We start from the raw sequence: 27,322 nt of genomic DNA on the forward strand, positions 1-27,322 counted from the left end.
ATGTTTAGTCGGCCCTATGACAAAAATTGAGAGGATAAATCGGAAAGCTTGGAGCAATATCGTGATATGTTAAATTTTTTCCAATTGTAAAAATTTTTATCAAACCCTTTTTATAGCTCTCACACAAATACTTAACAATTTGAAATTATGATTGTTTTATTTTAGCTTTTCGCAAAAATCGCAGGGGATTGAAATTTTTGTTGTAATTTACGTCGTTTATTAACTTACTGGTGGGTTAAAGTTCCACAATTTTGAGAACAAGAGTATGGTAATGATCGTATAATTGCATGGCAGTCGTCTTTATTTCCAACTATAATTAGAAGTAAATTGAAAAATTGCATGCACTGAAAATTCTGTATCATTTTTTTAAACATAATTTACATCACCTTGGAAAGTTCACCACAGTTTAAGTACTTAAAACAAAGCTTTAATTTTAAACGATCTATACCTTCTTGCCGTGAAGAATTATCTGTGCATTTAAACTGACAAATAATTTCAATATTTTATGAGTCATGAACTTTTTTGTTCAAGTTACTTGTTCAAAAAATCGCCAATTTTACTACATTTTTTCCACCTGGGTGAAAATTATTAAAATCACTGCCTTATTCTCAGTTTTTGCAATTTTTTACGAGCCTAGATAATGCAGCATTAAAATAACCTTTTAAATATTAAAAAATTAGACCACAAACGCTTTTAATTTTCACATAACTGTAACTTTTTTTTGTCCATATTGAGGTTTTCAGAGTAAGCACAGAGAGCACTGGTTATAGTAAGGCTAAACTTGACCTAACGCTCATGAGTAACTGTTCAAAAACTCGCTGCAGTTATGAAAATAGCATATCATTCGCAAAACAGCAAAGGTTGCTGCATACAATCTTTCAAAATCATAGAATTTATAATTACAGCTTATTTTATAACATTCGCAGAAGCTAAGAAATATAGAGATCATACATTGCAAATTTCATTCAAATCCTTCGATTTTGAGAATAGAGCAATATCCATTATACGGAATTAGAACCGTGGCAAAACACAACTTAATCGTGTCTAAAATTAAAAACAAAATAAAAAAACAGATCTTACGTTTAAATTAAAAACGCATCAGTAAAATCTCTCTATCAGTAAAAACACTCACTAAAGCACTAAATGTCAATAATATGTTTATCGGAGCAAAGGAACTGCAAACTTGCTCTAAATAAATAAAACATCCGAAGTCAAAAACGTTTTCGATTTCTCAAAAACCAAAAAACAAGTTTCTTAAAAGAAGATTTAAGAGATGAAATCCTCGCAAATAGCCGCAAATTGCCGGCAATTCCAGCGCATTTAACCATTAGAACGTGGAAATCCACAAGTGGTTTTGTAACGCCAAAACAATGCGCCAATCCCGCCGAGAGAGATGGAGGATCTTTACCTTTCTCCAGACACAGACCGAAAGAGGACCATTAATCTGCGGGGCCTTAAGCCTAAGCCGGCGCAATCCCGCTTGCATGAGTAATGGTGTACCCGCGCCGGAAGTAGTGGTGGTAGAACGATTCCGTTAAAAGGGAGAGAAAAAAAAATATGCCTTTGAATGTTGTGTGTATGTGCCTTTTTTATTTATTGGGGTCTTTTTCCCCCGCGACATTTTTATTTGAAAGTTGACAAATAAGACGAGAGCAAGACTATTAATTGCAATAGCAGGGTCATTTGTTACAAGCCGCCTTCTGAGCAACAGGTGATGATTATGAGGTCGTTTATATACGGCGTGAGGTCCGTTCGCTTTCGTGTTTGACGTCGCAATGACTTTATTAACTTGACCTCGTGAAGCTGTTGAGATTTATGGTTTAAGGTAGTACAGGTTGTGTTTAACAGAATGGTTTAGACCTTTAAAAGGCGGTATCGTTTTCGAGACACATTAAAGCTACATCATTAGTGATTAAGTTAAATTAAATTAGAAAGCCTACCTTTTTCTCTTCACAATACAATGCAATTAAATATTGTTTGTTGGTTTTTATTGGTAAATTAAATTATCTAAGGCCTTTTCGAGATACTGGGTATATTATTAAGTTAAATAAGAAAGCCTACCTTGTTCTCTTCATAATAAAATGTAATTAAATATTGTTTGTTGGTTTTTATTGGTAAATTAAATTATCTAATGCTTTTTCGAGATATAGGGCATTTTATTAAAATAAATTAGAAAAAACTACCTTGTTCTCTTCATAATGAAATATAATTAAATATTGTTTATTGGTTTTTATTGGTAAATTAAATTATCTAAGTCTGTTTCGAGATATAGGGCATATTATTAAATTAAATAAGAAAAAACTACCTTGTTCTCTTCATAATCCAATGTAATTAAATATTGTTTATTGGTAAATTAAATTATTTAAGGCGTTTTCGAGATATTGAACATATTATTAAGTTAAATAAGAAAGCCTACCTTGTTCTCTTCATAATAAAATGTAATTAAATATTCTTTATTGGTTTTTATTGGTAAATTAAATTATCTGAGTCTGTTTCGAGATATAGGGCATATTATTAAATTAAATAAGAAAAAACTACCTTGTTCTCTTCATAATCCAATGTAATTAAATATTGTTTATTGGTAAATTAAATTACTTAAGGCGTTTTCGAGATATTGGGCATATTATTAAGTTAAATAAGAAAGCCTACCTTGTTCTCTTCATAATAAAATATAATTAAATATTGTTTATTGGTAAATTAAATTACTTAAGGCGTTTTCGAGATATTGGGCATATTATTAAGTTAAATAAGAAAGCCTACCTTGTTCTCTTCATAATAAAATATAATTAAATATTGTTTATTGGTTTTTATTGGTAAACTAAATTGTTCAAGATGTTTTCGAGATTTAGGGTATATTAAATTAAATAAGAAAGCATACATTGTTCTCTGAATTTTAAATTGTAATTAAATATTGTTTAGTGTTAAATTATTTAAGGAGTCTTCGAGATATTGGACATATTATTAAGTTAAATAAGAAACCCCACCTTGTTCTCTTTAATAAAATGTAATTAAATATTGTTTGTAGTTAAATTAAATTACTTAAGGTGTTTTCGAGATATATGGCATGTTATTGGTTATTAGGTTACACGTAGAATGTTTAGCGTTTACTATTAATTATTAAGTATTATTTAATACTGTATTGTTATCAATTAGCGATTTTAAGTTTTTTTTTCCGTGGTTTAGAACATATCATTAGTTCTCAACTTTAATTAGAAAGCCTACCTTGTTAATTAAGTATATTTTAATATTATCTCTTTATAAGCTCTATCAGAGAAATTAAGATGACGCGATCGAAATTAGTTGACTGTTCTTCATCCCGCCTTCCTCACAAGTGATTAAACTGATTTTAAGACGATTTTTGTTTTCTAAGCGTTTAATTCCTTAAGAATCATTTTTCCTAAAGTGATTTTCTTCCCCAGTTCAATTATTTTTAAAACGAAGCGTCGCATTTTAACTAAAACAGAAGAAAATAACTAAGAAACTGATTTAACATGGAAAGTTAATAATCTATGTCGAATACATCTCGACATAGGATCAATCCAATTATAATAAACTGAATCCGACGATCGCAAAGAATTAAAAATTGATTTTTGTCGTCTAATGTACATTCATTACTTCATTTTTGATAAGAATTTTAAAAATAGACTTTAAGGGTGATGATTAGAGAACACCTTGATTGTTTTCAGAGAAATGACTCAAAGGTAAACAAACTGAATTTTCATATACAAATAGGATTTAATGCTAAGGAATGATGCATGAGAGCAATATTTTTGGTTTGGTTATGAAAATCTTCATGCTGCGAAAATTTTATAAGAATCATTAAGTTGTTATCAAATAAGTGATAAATATGCATTTAACGAAATAATTTAAATCAGTACAGAGATTTATTTGATTAAAAAGATCGACATTATTATTTATTTGTAGAAGAAAACAGCAAATTTTTAAAATAAAAAATATGCTGAAAATTAATTTCAAATGCTGAGAACATTATAATGAACTAAAAATTTTCTTTAGTAAGAATTTTAAGAAAAGACTGCTGAAATGCATTTGAAGTCTTTCGACGAAAAAATGTTCACTTTTATTTTCCTCAATTCGTTTAAAATAAAAATTCACATCGGCGTTTCCTCTTCGAAAAAAAATATATATAAAAAAAAAAAAAGTTAAACCTTTGTCATAAACATTTTAGACAAATTTTTGTTTGATTAGAACTTTTTACAAAATGATTTTTGAAAAAAAGATAATAGTTTAGAAAAAGTCAGTAACACATTTTTATAAAACAGTTTAAAAAATTTATTCTTAGAAAATTATTGTACACTGAAAATTTTTTTTAAAATTCTTTTACAGTAACAGTTGCTGGCACAGCGGCTTCCCTTAACAGCTGTAAAATTTAACTGTAAAGTATCTGTTCTGACATTCATCGGTGAAAGTCGACATTCACTTCATTTTGGTCTTTTATGGCTCCATATATACCCATAGATATGTTTTATATTTACCATAGATGAAGACCACAATTTACTTCTAAAATCCATTTTGATATCGTCTACTTAAATTATACAGAGAGATTTTAAAATGAAAACTGAAAAATATGGAATATGAAGCTTAAAATATGCAATTATGTAAGAATATTTTTTGCTTTCGTATGTGATAGAAAGGAGAAGTCATACTTGAATTGGCATAAAAATCATATTCTAATGTATAAAATAAAAATAAATAAATAATAAAAAAACAATAAATAAAGCAAAATAAAAACGTGATTGTTTCTCGAAAATAACAGTGTATTGATTTCACAATCATAATATTTTGGGTAAAACCGGAGTTTATTTTCAGATTTTTTCTTTTTATTTATTCCAAATCATTCGAATGTCGTAACTGGATTGCCAGTCATTGTTCTATTTTAAAAAGGAATTTAAATTGTTTTCTTATAGTTTAAAGAAGTACTGTTCTTAAAGGTTCAGAATAATGTTTTAAGTCCCATTCATACTTGTGTTTCGTAACTAACATTATGCTTCAACTTTTAAGCGAGCTCTTATTTTTTATAGCGAAATTCATTAACAATACAACATTTAAACTATGATAATATTATAATCATAATTCTAATCTCCGTAAATAATCTCTTATTATTATTGAACACGAAAATATCACGATTGTTATTGTTAATATTAAATAACAAACGGTAAAATCACAAATAATATACATACCGATAGTTATTGAATGCGAAATTATTGAGTGTTGATAATTTTCATTGGGATAACGAAAATATTCACAAATGTAAAAATAATATAAATCAGTTAAATTGTAAGAATATCAAAATATACCGATGAATATCGATTGATAAAAAATAAAAATTAAAAAAAAATCACAATATTAAAATTTGTCCTTTTTAGTTTCAGGGTCCAATGTTTATGATGCAACAATTTGAAAAAAGGTTACGAAATGTTACCTTTCTTAACACATAGTACAGATCATATTCACGAGGGAAAAAAACAGTATATCTTTTCATAAATTGTATCCGTATACATTGTTGTTTATTGTACCAGTATAGATTGTTGTACATTGTTAGTGTGGTTATAAAATTAAAATTTTGGAAATAAATAATATAATATTCGTAATCTACAGTGTTACATTTAGCAACTTTGAAGTAAATTTAATCTAGATCTCTACATTATAACCTTAGTAACAACATTAGCCGTGCCTGCACAATAAGATATTCTAAATATACCTTGTTAGATTTAGCACCTTTGAAGTAGCTCTAATCTAGATCTCTGTGTAACTTCGACTATAATATTTCCTTTTCATGTTTAAATAAGATATTCCTAATCTACTCTGTGTCAACTGTAGCAACTTTGAAGAACATTGTAAGTTCATTAACATAAATACTTTATTAACAACATAATTACTTTTTTTAACAACGTAATTACCAGTTCTTACATAATAGGATTATCTAAATCTACATCTATATCATTTAGCAACATATTAACATAAGAGTATTGGTTACTTAACAACATAAGAGTACTTAGTAACATAACAATTAGTAACATAAAGCTACATTTCTGTATTATAACTTTGTGGACAACAACCTTTCTCTACTTGAAAGAATAATCTAAATGAATACTTTTACATCTAGCAACTTTTCAGTAACTTCAAGCTACATGTCTGTATTATAACTTTGGGAATAACATTTAATTCTTCTACACAATATGATGCGTTAAATCTACTTAATTAAATAAAAAACATCATTGATAACTTTGATAAAATTTCCTTTCCCTACATAATAGTATAGTTTAATTTTACTCAGTTGCATTTAGCAACTTCTCAGTAACTAGATATCTGTATTATAATTTTGGCAACAAAATTATCTTTCATTACATCTTTGTACAATTTAAATTTACACTAATACGTTTAGCAACTTTGTAGTAACTTAAAACTAGATCTATGTATTTTCTTTAAAAAATCTTTTATAACCGCCGTTGAACACTCGATCCAATTTTGGGTTCATGAATACTGATGTTCAACTCCATAGTCTTGTAATTATGAACCCAACCCAGAAGACAAGGGAACTCCTAGATCAAGTATCGGGAGAGCTTTTACTTTCGTGGAGGACTTTTTGATGGAACTAACCCGCGATTGCGTTACATGGAAAGGAAAACCAAGAAAACCTTCAACGGTCAGTCTGACGGCAAGGGACTCTAATTCATGATCCATCTACCAGAGAGGATATTTTACGTCAGAGGTACCCCTTTAAGCTAAGTAAAAATAAAAAAGGGAAATGCCACAAATAATTGCTATTTCACATGTCAATGTGTTCTTTGTCCTTCTTTCTCTTTGTTGTATTGTTTTAACCTTATTTCCCTACAAAATAAAGTTAACTCTTCATAATTTGTAAGCTATTTTCAATACATAACTTTGATTACAATTCTTTTCCAAGCAGAATGTCTACTTTGTTACAATTAGCACTTTTTCTGTAAGCTTCGGCCGTGGCATTTCAAAATATAGTCAACATAAAACTGTTAACCCAAACAGCAGCGAAGGGAGGGAAATACTGCTGTTACCATAGAAACAAAATGTGAGTATGTTTATTTTCGTGCTTGACTTGAAGCATAAAGTATGTATTTGAAATATATCTTTAAGAAATCGAATTAAAAAGTCGCCACTATTACATTTAAAAAGTTCGATAAAGTAACTTGTTTTGATACTTTTACTGGTGCCTAATACTAAAATAACTGCAAATAGTATCAAATTTATTTGTGATCAAGTAGCTCGCTACATTTTGAATTTATCACAAAACTTTTGTGATAAGGAACACAACTTATCAAAATTACTTTTGTTATAAATGCTAATTCTATGTACTGGTACTTTATAAAATGATTTTAATATTATTTACTAAAATCGCATAGCATTTATGAACAGGAACTTAGATATATTTTGTGATAGGTTACACAATATCGAAATATTCTTATTTTTTGTAATCCGGCACAACAATACTGCATTTACTACGTAAATATAATGATAAACCATCTGATTACAGACGAAAAATTTATTTTTAATTTTCATTTGTAATTTTTATTGATTAAAATCCATTATAATTAAGAAGTTCTCACCGGTATATATTTTTATTTTTGTGTATTTTTAATATTTAAATTATTATTATTAAAGCAGTGTGGAAATAATACTGAATTAAATTAATACTATATGATGTTTAAAAGCATCAAAGATAATAAACAGTATTACTATCAAGTCTATTTAAGAAGTTCATGCTGCTGCAGTAAGTTTCGAAATCAGTATCAGAAGCTTATTACTTCTCTCAAATTTCTTTCAAAACTATTACGTTGCATTTTTGATTGCCAGAAATAGAGTTAATGATTATAAGATAACTATTAAGGGAAAAAAGGCTTCCAGATAAAAATCATTGAACAAATAATAATAAACATTTGAATAGTTTCTGGGAAAAGCTTAGATAGCACAACGCTTCTATTTAAATTTCAATCTATTTTACTTTGCTATCCAAAATTATTTGTTAAAAGTTTATAAAAATTCCTTCAATAATAAATTTTCCTTCAAGTATAGTTAAACAACAATTTATTTTATTTAGTGCTTAAGAATCTTTCATTGAAGTAAGAAAGCTATGTTTCTAATTTCCCATATGTTATTAAAGAAATTATTCGAAAAAAATTAACAAAAATTGTGATAGATACACACATATATAGTAATAAATTATCACATAAAACTGTTTCCTTTTCATTGAGTTATATTCATTCATAAAGTTGTATATTCATTCATTGTATCAAAAATCACATTTGGTAAATGGAATTTAAAGCAATATATCGTCATAGTAAGTAAAACTACACCAGCTTAATACTGAAAGACGTTTGTCAACATTCATTTGTTTTTATCTAAGATAATTTTTATAAACCTGCAACAAATTAATATTAAAGTAGCTCAAGATAGTTATGAGACGCTAAACTTTGATACATTTTAACTTTATTTCATAGTAAACCAGGTCCTACTCGTTAAAATTTATCCTAAAATCTACCTCTTACAACTGCAGGTAACCGTTCTTTTGTAATAATATCTCTTTAAAAATAACGGTTACTTTTCAACAACTCCCTGCTAGTGATTAATGATGTTAAGCTGTATGAGAAGATAAATAATAAGGCCAATGATTAATGGAAAGTTACTTGAAAACAAATAGTGTGATAACCGCTCTCTTAGACTTCTATAACAGTGATTACATATCACTAATGTACTTGCTTAATGATCAAATCACGCTACTCTACATCATTAAGCTACTATTTATTGTGCTCAAAACTGTTAACGGCACGCGTATAAATTCTACATTTAAATAGGTGGTGACGAAACATAATAGCTTCATTTGATGAATAACTGGTACTTTTTTTAGAAAGATAAATTATGCATCTGATACAATTCATAATATTTACATTGATGATGGGGTAATAATGATAAAATTAGAGGGGAAAACTGGAAACTGGAAGGTAAAAGGAAGGAATTGAATTGAAAAATAAACACTGTTTAAAGATTTTTGCGAAATTATCAATTGTTTTTACCGAAATAGCTTTCAAATTTATGGCCGAATGTTTTATTTTAGCTGCTAATTTATAGCACTAACACGAAAAAAAGAATAATTCTGGTAAAATCCCCGTATTTAATATATATATATATATATTTGTAAAGATATGCATTTTTATTATTTAAAGAAAAAGAAAACAATTTTAGCAATAAAGCTAAAACTTAGGGTATTTAAATCATTCATTTGGTAATATTTACTTTCATGTGGTAGTGGTTTATAGCAAATTATAGTTTTCAAAATTATAGTCATCATTACTACTCATTTAATAACTTTAATAACAAACGCAAAACTTAAAAGTAAATTTAGCAAAATAAATGGTTTTAATGCCTCTTGGGTATTATGAGGAAATTGCCAAATTTTACAACATTTACCAAATTTTAATAGATGCCATAAGGCAGTGTTTTATTGTTAATTTTACCAAAATCATTACCGTAGCTCTTTGGTAAAAATTTCAGTGTTCTTTGGTGTTCACATAGAGCCAGAAGCACGGTAAATTTTATCATATTCTTGTAGTTTTAACTATAATTTTTTCCTCAGTGTGTGATTAGGAAAATACATTTAATTATGTCCAGATAAAATATAAGTTTAAATAAAAAAAATATCGCTTGCATTGAAAGAACATAATATTTAACGTTTACATAAAATTTAACGCTTATTACTATATTGCCTTGTATAAAATTCTAAATTTCTAGGAGGGAGAAACCGTAAAATATTTATTCTTCGTAGGCGGGACGGGCCTTCCTTCTAAAAACGCGCAGGGAGAACGCTTGTAATATATTTGTTACGTAGAACACTAATATTTGAAATTAACATCTTAAAATTGTTAGTAATAAACAAATCTGTATTATATTTCAAATTCGAAGGACAAAACCTTAAAACGTTTAGATCAGTGAAAATGAATAAAGTATAAAAATCAGGGGACAAAACCTTTCAATATTCATTAATAATAAACATCAAATAAAATTTGAGAACAAAACCAACTAAGCAACTAGTGACGCTTTATAAAATGTCTCAATTCATACGATAAATTTTAAAATAATAAATATTATATAAAAGTTACATTGTTTTATAGAACACTAACACTTTAAAGTTCAGAAACAAAACCTTAAAATGCTCAGTAATAAACAGCATTGAACAGTTAAGAAGACAGAATCATGTAATACAAATAACGTTGTATAATTACTTCATAATAGATGGCAGTTCATAAAATGCAAAAGTTAATATTAGATTGTAATTATAAATTAAAATTGTTCCACAGAATATTAATATTTAAAATTTTAGAAACAAAACCTTAAAACATTTAGTAATAAATAGAAAAAGTAAACAATTAAGCCAAAACCAGATCTTTTTTGTTGAACAGCAATTTTGAGTTTCGGAATGATTATTCCTAAACACAATAGGGAAATAAAGCAGGTGTTGGCAACATAATAAAAAAAAGGTGATAGAATCACCTATTGTTTACCTTTACCTTGAGAGCAAAAATGAAAAAAGGATATTTGAGTGGATACAGAGATTGAAAAAGTTGAAAAACATTAAATAATAATTGCTATCGTAAAAAGCATGCTCTGATGGCAACAAATCATAATAATGGTTTTATGTGAAATTGAAATTCATAATTCTTGAAAAGGCTAACAATTTTCAATACATGCGTTTATAACACAATAAATAAAACTACAAGTGGAAGTATTTGAAGCAATAAAAAAGTATATTTTTGAACCATGACAAATTTAACTGATTAGGAGTTAACATAATTGTCATTATTATAACTGATACACTCAACCACTGTATGTTAATTTAAGTATTACCTTTATTTATACAAAAAAATATATAGAGAAAGAGAATTTTCTATCAGTCAGGCAAGGATAAAAAATTTAAAAAATTAAAGAATTCCTAAAAGTTTGATTGGTTTTAAAAGAATAACTAAAAATACGGTGAAACTAGTTTTGGAAAACAGTAAAGTCTGTAACGTTATTGTTCAGTAGGCTGTAGAGTCGTATTAGTAAGTAATTAAGAACTTCAGTATGTAATATGAAATAGTTAACATTTAGCAAATCAATTTCTGCTAAATGTATTGTCAAAATTAACTACTTGTCCAGTTAATTTTTTGCTAACTGTATAAATTAACTAATTGTCTAACAATTTTTTTCTAAATGTACTGTCTAAACTAACGAATTGTTTAACTAATCTTTTCTAAATGTACTGTCTAAGCAAACGAATTGTCTAACTAATCTTTTCTAAATGTACTGTCTAAGCAAACGAATTGTCTAACTAATCTTTTCTAAGTTAACTAATTGTCTAACTAATTTTTGCTAAATGCATTGTCTAACTAATTTTTGCTAAATGCATTGTCTAACTAATTTTTTCTAAATGTACTGTCTAAATAAATTTTTTTTTTTTTTTTTTTTTTTTTTTTGTTGCTGAATTTATGTAAGTGTATAATTCAGTTATTTTATTTAACATACATTTTTATAATTTCTTAAGAATAATATTATTACACAGGTTTTTCTTCTTTTAGGTAAAATATCCATCTATATTAAAAATCATCAAAATCAATGGATAATTCAATGAAAATCAATGAATCAATTTACTCGTCAGTTGAGCCTAGATAATGGTAGCACTGTAGTACCTTAATAAAAAGTAAAAAATTAGACCAGAAACTATTTTCATTTTCAAAAAACAGTAGTTTTTCTTCATACTGCCGACACCATTTTCAGAATTAGTCTAGAGGATGCTATCTGAAGATAGACTAAACTTGACTTAACAATCATGAATAACTATTATAAACTCATAGTTATGAATATCGCATATTAATCGTCAAAAAAAAGGGCTATTTCACGACAGGATAAAACTTTCGGAAAACAGTCAAGTCTAATATAAAGGAAGTAAAATTATAGAAGTAAGAAAAGCATTAACCGAGGTAATAGAGTATCAATGAAATTTTTTTTTTCTCAGTTCCTCACAAATTCTACTCGAATGACTCATTTGAATGTAGCTGCGACTAGTTGCAACCGTTCTTCAGTTTCAATGGTTAAAATCCTCTCTTCTATTTTTTTTTTTTTTTCATTCCCTGGTGAAAATTTTGAGCTCTACTGTGAAAAAAAAAATTAAAAATACCAGAATGAGGTAAAATTTGAAGTGTTTCTGGCTGTATGAGAACACCAAAAAGTTCGGTAATCAGTACCGAAGCGCTTTGGTAATGATTTAGGTAAAATTAACAATAAAATATGGTTTTACAATATGGGATAAACGTTTGAAAATGCGGCAAAATCTAGTAATTTTATCATAATACCTAAGAGCATGGTATAAAAACCACTTATTCGATTTAGTAAACTTTTCAGTTTATTTTTTTAATAAATATGTTAACAGGAACTAAAATTCTGGTAAACCATATGAACAAAAAAATAAAAAAAATTGACAAATGAATGGTTCAAAAACTGTATATTTTAGTTTCAATACCAGAATTAAGTTTAAAAAAAAAAGAAAAAAAACTGGTAATGTCATTACCTCTGAATAAGGAGAAAAAGTGCCTTTTGTTTTAAAAGAAATATTTTTATTATTTTTTACCAAGTGAGAATTTTTAATTCTTAGAAGGAATGGAAACATGCATTTAGTTGATAGAGGGGAAAAAAAATCGTGAAAAAGCACAAATTAGCAGGACAGGCATACTATAGTTTCGGTTCTATGATGAAGAATCGATGCGGCAATGTTTAGAATTATTTCATACATAACATAAAATTAACCCTATCTTCATTCGGAGTTATTTCCCACTTTAGTATGCATCACTTAGTTATTTGCATATAAGACTATCTTCTGATTATTATAAAGTGAGTAAACTTTATAATTATTGTAACCGATTAATATATAAATTAAGTATCGCTTTTTTACTTTAAGTTGGAGGCTTTGTTCACCAAACCCATGATTGCATCGCATTTATCATTATTTTTTCTTAAAAGTCGATATTTCTCAGAAAAAGAACATTGCGTTAATAAAAATGTAAAATTATTCTAGTTTTATATAACAACATTTTGTTAATAATCGTAACGAAACGCACGATTACCTGCTTTTGAAAAATATACTGTATTTAAATGTTTAACATAAAAGGACAAATTTCATTCGTTAACGAGACTTAAATGTTTATGGCAGCTCAAATTGTAAATGTTTTTTTTTTAATCTCTTTTAAATTTATTATTTTCATTTTTTAGAAGTTTCAATGTATGTTAATGATAAGATAATGTTAAATGTTTGGATATAAATCAAATAATACTTAAAAACTCTCTTTCCCTCTTGTTACTTTCGTAATTAACTCAATCGTGAGTTGATGAAATAGGGACCTCGAGTTAAATGAATAAGTTTATCTACAACAATGAATAAGTGGAATGAGGATTAAATAATAAGGAATTGAATTTTAAATTCTTTGATTCTATCGTAGTTCCTGTACATTATTCTACATCCTTTTGCTATTTCAAGTTCCCATGTTTCATAGTTTTTCTCAGCAAATCAAAATGTAATGTAAAGTTGGAATGTGATGTAATGATGTAATCTTTAATTATACTAATCTGAATATATTGATACTATTTAATGAGGTTTTAAGGATGTCTTAAATATTTTTTGTTTCGTTTTTGTTTAAACACAAAAGTGAATTTTTAGAGAAACAAACATAATGCATGAGAAGGGGAAAATTGCGCAAAATAACAAGTTAGCTTTCTTTTTTAAAAAAAAAAGTAAAATAATTCAGCTTTTTGTTGTTCTTCATCATTAGTTGACTATGAAGTTCAGTACATACAATGATTAAACATAGAAAAAAACTGTATACAGGGAGAAAATGTAGAGGGAAAAAAAATGTGAATATAAGATTTACACCCGCAATTCTTTTATAAAAGTTCTAGATTGAACCTGTTAATTTTTTTTCTCAAGATTTTCATCATAATATAAAGTATAACATAATAATTTATGACTAAGAAAAAAAAGTAAAATGACAATAAAAAACAAACTGCTGCTATTAAAAATAACTTAATGAAAATATTGAAAATCACCACTTTATGAATACATTGAGAATCACTAATTCATGAATATAGTGAAAATAAGCTGAATATTTTTAGTATTTGTATTATATCCGTGTTCATCGCATTGCTTTTAATTTCATTACAACTACAAAAATTAAAGTGTCGCTAAAAATGTGTTTTAAGTATAAAACAAAAATGTTGGGTCATAATTTAGTATCATATTTATATTTAAAAATTTAGATTTTGCCTAAGAGATTCTAAGAAGCAGTAATACAGTGGCACTTGTTTAAAGATTCTACATCCTTGTTAGTTGTTACTTCTTTTTAAAAACAGATTGTTCTGTTAAAAATGGAATATTAACTTATGAATTAAAAAAAAGGAACAACACGTTAATAAAATTTTAATTTGATGATCAATTAAACTATTATTTAAAAAAATAATGGGGCTCATCGAAATTTTCAGGTAAAATAAAGTACTAATTAGTATTTTATTATTCATACTTATTTTTGATTTTAAATGAAATATTAATAAGATAAAAATATGTAACACACTTTCTGATCTAAACATCGTTAAAAATTTCTTGTTTACTTGTTTTAATTATAGTTTTAGGTAAAAAAAACTGAAGTTTAAAATAAATGTTACTTTTGTATTGAAATACGATTCACTATATTTTCAGAAATTTTTCTTTATACATTTTATTAAGTAGTATTATATAGAAAGTAATTTAGAAAATGAATCCTTTTTGCGCTTTTTCACTTTATTATAAATTCGATTTAACTTTTCTTAAATGTAAATAAACATTTACAATTTGAAAATTCCTATCAAAAGATATTTTGTAAAAGCTTATACAAAATATGAATTAAATCTTATACTCACAAAAAAACACATTTCTTTCACAATGCAGTCAAAATATGTATGAGTTTCAATGGTTAACCAGTCAAAATATGTATGTGTTTCAATGGTTAACCAGTCAAAATATGTATGTGTTTCAATGGTTAACAGCAGATATATTTTTTTCTTCATGAAAAAAGTAAATAAGTATTCAAATTAACTTACATTTAACTTTAAGAAATAAAAATTCGTAATTGAAATATCGCAACAATTTCAACTTAAAGAAAAAAAATAAGATTTTTTGGAAAGCAATAATTCATCTACAAATTGAACTTGACACATTTTTAAAAAAAAATCCAAAATCTGAATCATATCTTATTCAAAACAATGGATCTATATCAAAATTCTTAAGAAATGATAAATATTAACATGTACCCATTGTTAATATTTATTTATAAATTTTTTAATTGGAAATTTGTATTAACTTACATTAACAATTACATCACAAATTCGATTTAATTCAAAACAAGTCTATTTCAAACATAAAGTTAAAAATAAGAAACATTAACTTGTCTCCATTGACTTAAAACTTTTTATTTTTTCCTGCACAGTAAGAATAATTTAATGTTGATTAGATATAAATAAACATCTACAACTTGATTATATGTTTTAAGAAATAATAAGAAAAAATCCAAAATATAAAAATTGAATATTTCTATGTACTCATTATTAGCAATTAGAAAAATTTTTCTTAAATAAAAACTCATTTAATTTACACTGAACTTTACGAATAAAAACTTAGAATTTAAATATTACTGCAAGTTAAAAATTTTACGAAAAATAATTTTGAAAAAAAAAGTATTTTGATTTCTTTTTAAAACAATTTGGCATATTCCCATCATATCAAAACCTATTTGAGATTTTAAATCATTTTGTATAAACTAAAAGTTATAAGAATATAATAAAAGAAAACATCTCTATAATTAACTATCCAAAGCACATGTTTATCTCAATATTGTTTCCCATTTGAGAAAAATACATGGAGCTTATTTGTAGTTTAAAAGAATAAGAATATCTGCCTCATTATTTAAATAATAATGATTTTTTTAATAAACTTTTATTTGAAATATTATTTTTAAAATAGAGTATTTAACAATTTCACACAAACTCGTGTTTAATACTGATTTGATAGTAACACAAAAATCCAAGTATATCAGTTCCAATGGAGAATGCACGTGTTTAGATCGTAAGTTTATGAAATAGGTAATTTAATTTTTAACGAAGAAATTTGTTCTTTTAAGACCAGAGATCTATAATAATGGTAAAAATGTGATTTTTACTGAAAAACTTGTTGTTTAGAATAGAGTAAATTCACGAGATAAAAAATATTTAAAAAAAAAAATGATTAAACTTATATTTTTCTTAATCATTATATAGGGAAAAAATATGGAATTTTTGGCATTTTTTAGATTTAGTATGATACTTTTACAGTTTATTTGTTCTAAATTAGATAAATTCAAATAAGATATTTATGCAGCAAAGAATTGGCGAAACAGGTTTCATTAATAGAGTTGTTTTTCTTTCTAATAATACTACATTATAATTAAAATTTCTGAATCAATTACATTTTTACGTAAACAATCACATTGTTAAGACATAAAACAAAACAAAAAACATTAAAATAAATTTTTTTAAGTTGCAAAATTGTACCAAATATTGTTCTATAAAGCAGAAGCTCGGGAGTTATAAAATATTGCTAAAAATAAAAAATTTTTGCAAAATATGTGGGGGAAAAATTGATAGCTAGTTTTTTTTTTAGTAGCTTAAAGTAAACGCATTAATTAAAACTATTACTTTACACATTCTAATCACTACTAAATTAAAATAAGCAGTAAAATAAAATAAAAACTTACCTGTAGGTTTAGGTACACTCCTCTTAATTTGCATCCATTTGAATGTGGGAATGGGCTGTTGCTGTTGCGGCCTTTGATAAACTGCTACCGCGCTCATCGACGGGCTGTTCCCGCCAGGTATCGGCTGGTGGTTTTGGTCGTTAGGTTGATTACCGTAATTTGGATATCCATGGTACATATTTCGACGGATTTGTTGGTGGATCGCATGGTGGTGTCCAATACCATTTTCGTTTATGTTATTCGACATTTGCCGGACATTGTATTCTGCAGTTACCGGATAATAATGAGGCCCAGAAGACTGATGATAGTAAGGCTGTTGATAATGATGCTGGATGGGATTATAGTTTTGTCCGGCATCTAAATTTGTATAAATTAATCCATTTTCCTCGTTGATTATTTGATGTGGTAAATGTCCGGCAGGTGGTTCGGGGACGTTTGGTTCCGGATAAGAACAATGTTGCGGACTAGGGTCCGCGTAGAACAATTTCGTGTCCTGCACGTAGTTGTCCGGTTCGCTGTGATAACTTTTGTAGTCATCATTGCCGGATCTCAGCTGATAAACACTTTCACAGTACATGGCTGCTCCGTTCATCATTTTTGAAAAATCGTTTTCTTCAAAAAGAAAAAAAAAACCACAAATTATTTTTTTCCTCGGTGCCTCTCACTCTTATAATGAATCGTTTCTTTCAAAAATCAGAGAAAAAAAAAGGTGAAAAAATTATTAAAAATAAAAAAAAACAAGGCACCCCGACGCAAAAGCCAGTAAATTAGCTGTCTAACTCCTTACAGATAAATCGGAAAATAAATGGATGAAGAACCATCTCTGCGAAACCTGTGGTTGACATAAAAGTATGGGCAGATAAGTTGAGGTGGAGGAAGGGGGTGGTCTGGGTCACGTGATAGCGGATCTGGCCAATGGCGATATCGCTACCTCCAGTAGATGAAGTGACAAGTTTTTTTTTACTTTCTTCAACAAACTTTTTTTTCCACCAGTTCTCAAGCACGCTTCTCCTTTTCCCCGCCTTCTGAGCGAGAGTCGGTTTCAACTACTGGACGTTTCAGTGCACACTGAATAGATCTCCTTCCTCTAGCCGAGTGGTAATCTCATGCAACTGACCGCTGGGGTCTTCAACGTTCACGCGTGAGGCTAGAGCGCCACCCCTGTCGTTATGGCAACGGTGAGAAAAGAGGGGGGAAGTAAAAGAAGTGGGGGATGGCTATTTCCAAGTCAACAACTCTCCACTCGCTGGACAGCGCGATACAAGTCTTTTTCTTCTGACTTCAATCCAAGTGGCGCTGCCACTTTTTTCCGGATAGTCACACTTTCTGGCAAAAGAATTCAACGAATCACGTTGAAGGAATTCCACAGAAGGAACTTTGCCTCACGGAAGGTAAGAATTCTACTTCCGTTAATCCGTATCGATATTGCTGAATTTCTTATCGATTAACACAATAAGCATAGTAATTCAAAGTGCGGATTCCTTCAGAACAAAACTTTTTGAATAACGCAGATAATTATTCTTAATTACGACTTAATGATGCATTTCATTTTTAATTGCAGAAAAGAAAATTTAAATATTGAAAGTTATCGCTTGCTTTTTACTCATCGTTTGATTTTTCTTTTTCTTTAGACCTAAAAGCAATGGTAATTTTAATATCCTGAAAACAATATTTTTTTATTTATTTATTTTTCCTTCCTAAAAAATAAAGAATAATGATATCCTTTGTGTGGATTAGTTTTTTTCTTCTTCTACTTTTAGATATTGTTTATTTCTTAATTTTTGCTACGCTTTCATTTATCGTCTTTTGCTTATAATTTTTCAGCGGATTTTATTTTCAAACAAGATTAAAATGTTAACAACTTTAATAATTTGAACTAGTTTTTATTTCATGATTAAAAAATGCTTCTTCTTTATTTTTTAAATTTTTTTTTGTTGAAGTACGTTCTACTGCAAGAGTTACCTACAAGATTTCGCGTTTATTTCAGATAATTTTAAAGAATGTTTTTTTTCTTCCTCTTTTAATAAGCAGTTAACAAGAAAATCACTCTATAATCTTAATAAATATATTTTTCAATAACTCGAACCAATAAGATTATTTTTTTGACTAATGAGTTCCGTAAACATTCAAATCTAATCTTGTTATTACGACTAAATTTTCAAAGTAAAATTTAAAAAAAACCTTTTACTGCGAATCACAGGATTTTATTTATCTATGTAGGCTTTCTTATGTTTTTTGACACGCGGGGTTTTGAATAACCAGAAATCATAGTACGAAAAACTATCGAATGTTTTTATCCGAAGAACAGTGCTACTGTTGACACTTGCTTCAACTTTTTTCCGCAAACGTGCTAAAATCCAATAAGACGCCACGAAACCTCTCGTGCAGTCAACTAAAAAACATTATATTCCAAATTTGCTTTTGGCAACAGGCATTTATTCAGGATAACACTCAAAACACAAAGCCGTCACGAAATCAATAAAGGAAGCGTATTCCACACCAAATTCTAAATTATTATTATTGTTATTCAATCCAAGCGCAAACAAACGGAATTTTTTTTTTTTTTGAAAATTCGAATTTAAGACGATTTTTTTTTTCTCCGTGCATTAGCCAAGAAAAAAAGTCATTTGCAAACGAATTTTGCCTTTTGCGCAACGACTGTTGAACGAAGGTACTAAGAATTAATTTGGGAACTATAGCAAAGAGCAGCTCTAGCCTGCAATAGCACCTAACCATAGAACTTTTAGTTTTCGCAGTCGGGTTCGTTGTGATGGTCGATGGTTGGTTGCGTGCTGACGATTTCACCCTCCCCTCTCAGGCGACCCCCTTCATCTTGATGAATATTAAGTGATGTGGGGGTGAAGAGAGGGAGGTCCTGAGAGATGGGGGTGCTTGTTGCCTGATTTTTTTCCTTTTTTTTTTGTATTTTTCCTCTACATAATATTTTCATTTAATTACTCAAAACTAAAACAGTTTTTATTTTTATTTATTTTTTTTAAGGATAGAGGAAAGTGTGGAAACTTAGGGCGTTTTTTTTACATCTTAATGCCTTTCTTTGTTATTTCTAATCAGATTTACAAAATAAGGAAAGCCTCTAAAAATACATGTATTTATTTATTAATATATTTTTCCAACACAAAGAAATTCAAGACAAAATTTTGTCAGCTATTTATAATAAAAATCACAAACTGTCCCAAGGGACTACAAGGTGTCCTACTTTGGAACAATTTTAATTTACCTAATTTTATGCCCACAAAAAATCATATTATTTTAAAGCACTAAATTAAGAAAATAGGTAGTGCTGGCTTCTTATAAAAAAAGAATCGAAGTTCTCAGTTTAAACCTAATATAATAAAAGTTCGATGTAAGGAGAACGGCACAAATTTCTAAGTTACAGTCAAAGTGCAATTAAAGATACATACATATATATATATATATATATACGACGCCGAAGGGACCACCGAAAAACGTCGTATAAACGATAACGTCGTATAATCGATTTTTACTTCTAAAACTGAAACTAACTCTGTTTTTAGTTAATTTTAATGTTTAACGTGTTGATTTACATAAATTTCTAAATTAGACAAAGCAAAACAAACAAATAACCAAAGAAGAAAAATTGCAGTGAGCAATTTGAATGTATGTTACCTTTAATTATATTCTACTAGTCTACAATGCTTTGAATAGCGAGTTGAACTTACTGCTTTCTATGATGCAATTTTAGATTTCTAATCACGGCCAAATCTAATGGCTGAAGCGTACTTGTGCAATTTGCAGGAAAAAAGAGAGCTTTTACATTTTCCAAAATAATTAGTATCGATGGGTGCACTGGACATTGGTCGATGAATAGCAAAATTTTTCGTTTTTCCCTCTTCAAACCATTGTCAAGTTTTTTCAGTCATTTAGTAAAAATTACGGTCGTCATCCAAGCATTCTTGTTGGGCACCCTTTTCTGTATCATTCATGTTGGCAAATTCCGCCCTTTTTCAAAATACACAAGAAAAAATTAAATAAACGTGAATAAAATCTAAAAACCGACGCATAACTGATTCTGTGCGTCGTATAAATGATTTATTTTTACATTAAAATGAATAGGAATGATTTGGGACCACACTAAAACGTCGTATAAATGTAAACGTCGTATAAGTGATCGTCGTATGAACGATGCTCTACTGTATATATATATATATATATATATATATATATATATATATATATATATATATATATATATATATATATATATATATATATATATATATATATATATAAACCTATTAATTAATCTTTGAGGTCAAAATAAGATTTTGCTGGAATAATAGGTTTTTTTTTTATACTTAAATTATCAAGTTACTACAATCAAGCAATTTATATAGTAAATTAAAATTTTGAAAATAGTAAGAAATATTTTAAGAAGCTATTGTACTCCAAAAGGCACTCGCAATAGCTGCCGAGCAAAAATATATAAAACTATATAAATAGCAAAAAGATAATAAAAATTGTTGTCACTCGTCATCGGCCAGCAACAAAAATACATATATCTGAACGTAAACCGTGGAACCGATATATGAGAACGTGAACTTGGATTTAGTTATCTTTTGCTCTGATTACGGATTTTTTTAATTTTTTTATCCGCCGTTGAACAGCCGACCCAATTTCGGGTTTACGGGTACTTACGTTCAACTCTGTAGCCTTGTAATTTTTATCCAGAAGATCAGGAAACTCCTGGATTAGTATCCCCAGAGATATGATTTGTTATGGGAACATGGAGGACTTTGTAACTCGGCAGATTTAACGTGCACCAGTCACTATTTACAACATGGGAGTCTTCGACCGGTTGGGACATGAACCCGACCTCTGGACATGAACCCATGATCTCTTGGACATGGACCCATGACCTCTTGAAATGGGCCCAGTGCCCTACCCCAACCAGGCTATCCCAGCTCACTGATTACGGATTAAAAAATTTTTTGGTTTTGTATTTTTATTATCTTTGAGTACTTATGTTTTTATTGCTTGTGTAGTGTTGAGCCAATAGCAACATGGCTTACAGCTTTTACTTCTCAAAAGTAGCTTTAACGAAACCCTATACTTTCTTCGTTTAGAGGTATATATTTTTGTTGTGGGCTGCTGTAGTTACAACAATTTTTATTATATATATATATATATATATATATATATATATATATATATATATATATATATATATATATATATATATATATATATATATATATATATATATATATATATATATATATATATATATATACAGTGGAGCATCGCTTATACGACGCCGAAGGGACCACCGAAAAACGTCGTATAAACGATAACGTCGTATAATCGATTTTTACTTCTAAAACTGAAACTAACTCTGTTTTCAGTTAATTTTAATGTTTAGCGTGTTGATTTGCATAAATTTCTAAATTAGACTAAGTAAAACAAACAAATAACCAAAGAAGAAAAATTGCAGTGAGCAATTTGAATGTATGTTACTTTTAATTATATTTTCTTGCTATTAGTCTCTACAATGCAATGCTTTGAATAGCGAGTTGAACTTACTGCTTTCTATGATGAAATTTTAGATTCTAATCACGGTCAAATTTAATGGCTGAAGCGCACTAGTGCAATTTGCAGGAAAAAAGAGAGCTTTTACATTTTCCAAAATAATTAGTATCGATGGGTGCGCTGGACATTGGTCGATGAATAGCAAAATTTTTATCTTTTCCCTCTTCATAACATTGTCAAGTTTTTTCAGTCATCTAGTAAAAATTACGATCGTCATCCAAGCATTCTTGTTGGCACCCTTTTCTGTATCACTCATGTTGGCAAATTCCGCCCTTTTTTAAAATACACAAGAAAAAATAAAAAATTAAGTAAACGTGAACAAAATCTAAAAACCGACGTATAACCGATTCTGTGCGTCGTATAAACGATATATTTTTACATTAAAATGAATAGGAATGATTTGGGACCACACTAAAACGTCGTATAAATGTAAACGTCGTATAAGTGATCGTCGTATAAACGATGCTCCACTGTATATATATATATATATATATATGATTTTTTTAAATGAGAAATTTTTCATTATTATTTTTTTCGAAAAACAGTTCCTCTTACAATTTTAACTGTTAATAAAGCGATCATGTGTGTCCGCACAATGACAGCCAGTCAATTTATAATCCTTCGTACAAAATATTAATTCTGCAATTTATGAGAATTGTATCATACTCAAAAAAATGCGCTTCTTATTTACCACACCCTATTATTTATTTATTTATTTTATCTTGACAGCTTAATATTGAAATCAATATTCAGTTTTCTTGATGACGTCAAAAAATGGTGCATTTCATATGGTATTTTTTTAAACTTCCTTTTTAAATTCCCTGCCGAATTTATATACATATATATATATATATATGATTTTTTTAAATGAGAAATTTTTCATTATTATTTTTTTCGAAAAACAGTTCCTCTTACAATTTTAACTGTTAATAAAGCGATCATGTGTGTCCGCACAATGACAGCCAGTCAATTTATAATCCTTCGTACAAAATATTAATTCTGCAATTTATGAGAATTGTATCATACTCAAAAAAATGCGCTTCTTATTTACCACACCCTATTATTTATTTATTTATTTTATCTTGACAGCTTAATATTGAAATCAATATTCAGTTTTCTTGATGACGTCAAAAAATGGTGCATTTCATATGGTATTTTTTTAAACTTCCTTTTTAAATTCCCTGCCGAATTTATATACATATATATATATATATATATATATATATATATATATATATATATATATATATATATATATATATATATATATATATATATGATTTTTTTAAATGAGAAATTTTTCATTATTATTTTTTTCGAAAAACAGTTCCTCTTACAATTTTAACTGTTAATAAAGCGATCATGTGTGCCCGCACAATGACAGCCAGTCAATTTATAATCCTCCGTACAAAATATTAATTCTGCAATTTATGAGAATTGTATCATACTCAAAAAAATGCGCTTCTTATTTACCACACCCTATTATTTATTTATTTATTTTATCTTGACAGCTTAATATTGAAATCAATATTCAGTTTTCTTGATGACGTCAAAAAATGGTGCATTTCATATGGTATTTTTTTAAACTTCCTTTTTAAATTCCCTGCCGAATTTATAATTCCAGCCGAATTTACAAAAGCAATCTATTTCTAGAATGTATTTTAAATCAAAAGAGTTACTCAAAATAGAAGAAGTATGAGTGCCTATTTTATCATTTAGTCTTTCTCTCTCCCCCCCTCCCCCCGCCCTGCTATTTCAACATTCAATATTGCATTTGTGCGGTTTAGCTAATTTTTACGACATTTCCATCTGTTATTATGAAGTGCTGTTATAACGGACTTTTGCTGTATATGTAAAAACGATCTATGTAGAATCACGATGAATGGAGCAAACGATCGATGTAGAATCACGATGAATGGAGCAAACAATCAATGTAGAATCAGGATGAAAGGAGCAAACGATCTATGTAGAATCACGAAGAATGGAGCAAACGATCAATGTAGAATCACGATGAATGGAGCAAACGATCAATGTAGAATTACGATGTTGGACAAAAAATTCCTATAGTATTTATCGAAGCAAAAAATGGCGGATAAATACCTCGGCCTCCAGGTGTCATGTTCCCGAATTGATAATTCAAACCATTTTAGTTGTGGTGGGAAAAAAATTGATATTGATTTTTTTAAAAATAAATATTTTTAACTGCGCCGCGATAGTTCAGGGAATAGAGCGTTCGTCTTCCAATTAGATGAACCGGGTTTGAATCCCGGCGAAGGTTGGTTGATACGAATTCCGCCTCCATTTTGCATCAACTACAGTTCTGACGTAAAATATCTTCAGTAGTAGACGAACCATGGGTTAGAGTCCCGTTATTCTCGGGCTAATCATGTGAGGTTTTAGTGGTTTTAATCTCCATGTGACGCAAATGCAGTTTAGTTCCATCAAAAAAGTCCTGCACGCAGGCAAATTTCTCTCAATACTTGATCCAGGAGTTTCTTTGTCTTCTGGATTGGGTTCAAAATTACAAGGTTACGGAGTTGAACAATTAGTAGCCGTAAACTCAAAAAATTGGGTCGGCTGCTCAACTATGAAAATAAAAATAAAACATTTTTAACTGATAAGAAATTTAACTATAGAACCTAAGAAGGAAACTGCGAAATTCTAATTGATTATGGAGTATTTTTCCAAAATAAAGGCCGTTCAATTATTAAGTAAGCAAATAAAGTTTATTTTTGTTGACAATAGTATATAGTATGAGCATTGCTTGCACAAGACACTAAAATCTTCTAACTTTATTTTTTTAAATGCAAAAAAAAAAATTTATAAAAAAATTCACTTTTTGAATTATGTAATATTGTGTAATATTAATAATTAAAATTTTTAAATTTGGAGAAAATTTTGGTAAAAAAGTTCCTTTAGGAGCTTTAAAATTTTATAAAAATTATTTTTTTAACCCAAATTTTGTTTTTATGCATCAGGGCATAAAGTAGCAATGATATAATATAACTTAGTGGATTAAAATATTCGATGTTAGCGCATAAATTAGCACTGATGATGTTTGTTTTAAGATTCAGATGAATTATTTTAGGAATTAGCAAGTGATGAATTTGAAATTTCATTGCAGTTGCAGATTTTTTTAAATTGGAATTTGGTAAAGATTGTTAAAAGAGTGTGAAAAAAAAGGAAAAACTATAATAATGATGAAGAACAATAATACGAAGCTGTTTTTGGCCAAAAATCACTAAAGGAAGTTAAATGCGAATTAAGATTACAGAATTAAAAAAAAAAAAATCGTTTTGTAAAAATTTATAATAGATTAAAAATAAAAAAGTGACAAAAAATAATTATGGATTGAAAAATTGAAAGTTTTAAGGTGGTAATTAGCACTGATGTTGTGAAAACTAGCAGTGGATTAAAAATTGGATGATGCAGTTTTCTTTAGACATTACTTTAAAAAAATATTAAAATTAAATTCTGTTGCAATTACTGATTCTTTTTAATTTGATAGCGGAAAGATATTTAAAAGAATGTGAAAAAAAGTTTAGTCAGTAGAAAGAAAAAATAACTATTACTGTAATCAAAACAATTATAATAAAAAACAACGTTACCAATCTGTTTTTGATCAGAATCGTTAAAGGTAGTTAAAAAAAATAAATCGAGTTTATGGGAGGGAAATGTAAACAGCTAGTGTCGTTAAATGAGATTAGGTTCGTAAACTCAAATGGCGTTTTTGATGTTGCAAAATAATGTTGTTCACACCTGGTTTATGTTCTTGCTTCTTTCTTCACTTCAAGCAAAAATGATAAAAAAAATATTTATATTTGATAAAAACACATAGTATAAGATCAGTGAGGTTTTTATTTATTTATTTATCTATTTATTTATTTATATGCATTACTTTATTTAGATTTATTTATATGCATTTATTTATTTCATTCATTTTTTAACTTTTGCTTAAATTTATCCTGATATTTTCATTTAAAACAATTAATTATTTCACTCCTCTGTATATAATGACATAAATAAGTAATCAATTTTTTCAGCTTACAATTTGAGTAATACTTCAATTTAAATTGAATTCATTGAAATGCCCTTCAATTTAATTTACATTTTAAAATTTAAAAAACCAAAATGGTCTGCGAAAAAAGAAAAAGAAGAAAGAAAGTGTCATTTGGAAAAGTTAAAACGTGGTTTAAAGAATCAGTTTTATCATTAAACAAATTAAATTAACACCGAATGATATTTGATGTGTAATAAATATTAGAACAAAAGGAGTTAAATTGCATAATTTTTTAAGAAGACTGAATAATAAAATGTATTGTTCGAAATAGTAAATTTATCTGATAGCTTTTCTTTATGGACGAGATATTTTTTACCACCCACATAGCTTATAGTTTAACCATCCGTAAAATTCAGAATTTTTTAGATGACTTTTCATTATATAACCCTAAGCACTTTTTATATTTCTACTTTTGAGAGAAAATTATATTCAGTATATCATTGTGAATAAGAAAGAGATTTTTTTTTCTCCATTGAAATTGCTGTTAGCTTTGTAGAAAAATTTTAATATTTTCCTAAATTGATTGAATTTACAAAATTGAGAACATCTTTTTTCATTCTTTAAAAAATTTTTTTAGCTGTTTTTAGTAAATTTTCGCGCTTAGACGATCTACTCAAATGAATATAAAATACTTACACTATATTTAAAAAGTTATTTTAGCAATTTTAATTATCAATCGATTAATCAAATAGTATGCAATAAATTTTCAATGCAAACTTGAAAAAAAAATTTTTTTTTTTTCAAACTGCTTTGAGGTAAGTTTTATTTTCAGATGATCTATTCAAATTAACCTGAATAGTTACGCTATATTTTATGCAATTACTTTTCAAATAATTTTTGTTATAATTTTATAAATTTTTGA

The 27,322-nt window shown here is 27.9% G+C and overlaps 1 protein-coding gene and 1 long non-coding RNA gene across 9 annotated transcripts in view; one reads left to right on the forward strand and one right to left on the reverse strand.

Moving 5' to 3' along the window:
• Positions 1-17,648, reverse strand: part of LOC107455686 (homeobox protein Hox-A1-like) — a 34,190-nt gene extending 16,542 nt beyond the window's left edge. Inside the window, 1 exon segment of the mRNA NM_001323834.1 lies at positions 16,833-17,648. Coding sequence (NP_001310763.1) covers positions 16,833-17,427 — 595 coding nt within the window. The 5' untranslated portion in view covers positions 17,428-17,648.
• Positions 17,649-18,001: 353 nt separating this feature from the next.
• Positions 18,002-27,322, forward strand: part of LOC107455688 (uncharacterized) — a 105,242-nt gene continuing 95,921 nt past the window's right edge. For 4 of the 8 annotated variants that reach the window (XR_015429926.1, XR_015429925.1, XR_015429927.1 and 1 more), the window contains exon 1: positions 18,002-18,223. This is a non-coding gene — a long non-coding RNA (uncharacterized LOC107455688). The remainder of the gene's footprint in view (positions 18,224-27,322) is intronic. The other 4 variants (XR_015429930.1, XR_001585617.4, XR_015429931.1 and 1 more) reach the window with 2 other exon arrangements.

The sequence above is a fragment of the Parasteatoda tepidariorum genome, chromosome 10 (assembly GCF_982258835.1).
Source record: "Parasteatoda tepidariorum strain Cologne lab strain chromosome 10, Ptep-v5.0, whole genome shotgun sequence".
Lineage (NCBI taxonomy): Eukaryota > Metazoa > Arthropoda > Arachnida > Araneae > Theridiidae > Parasteatoda > Parasteatoda tepidariorum.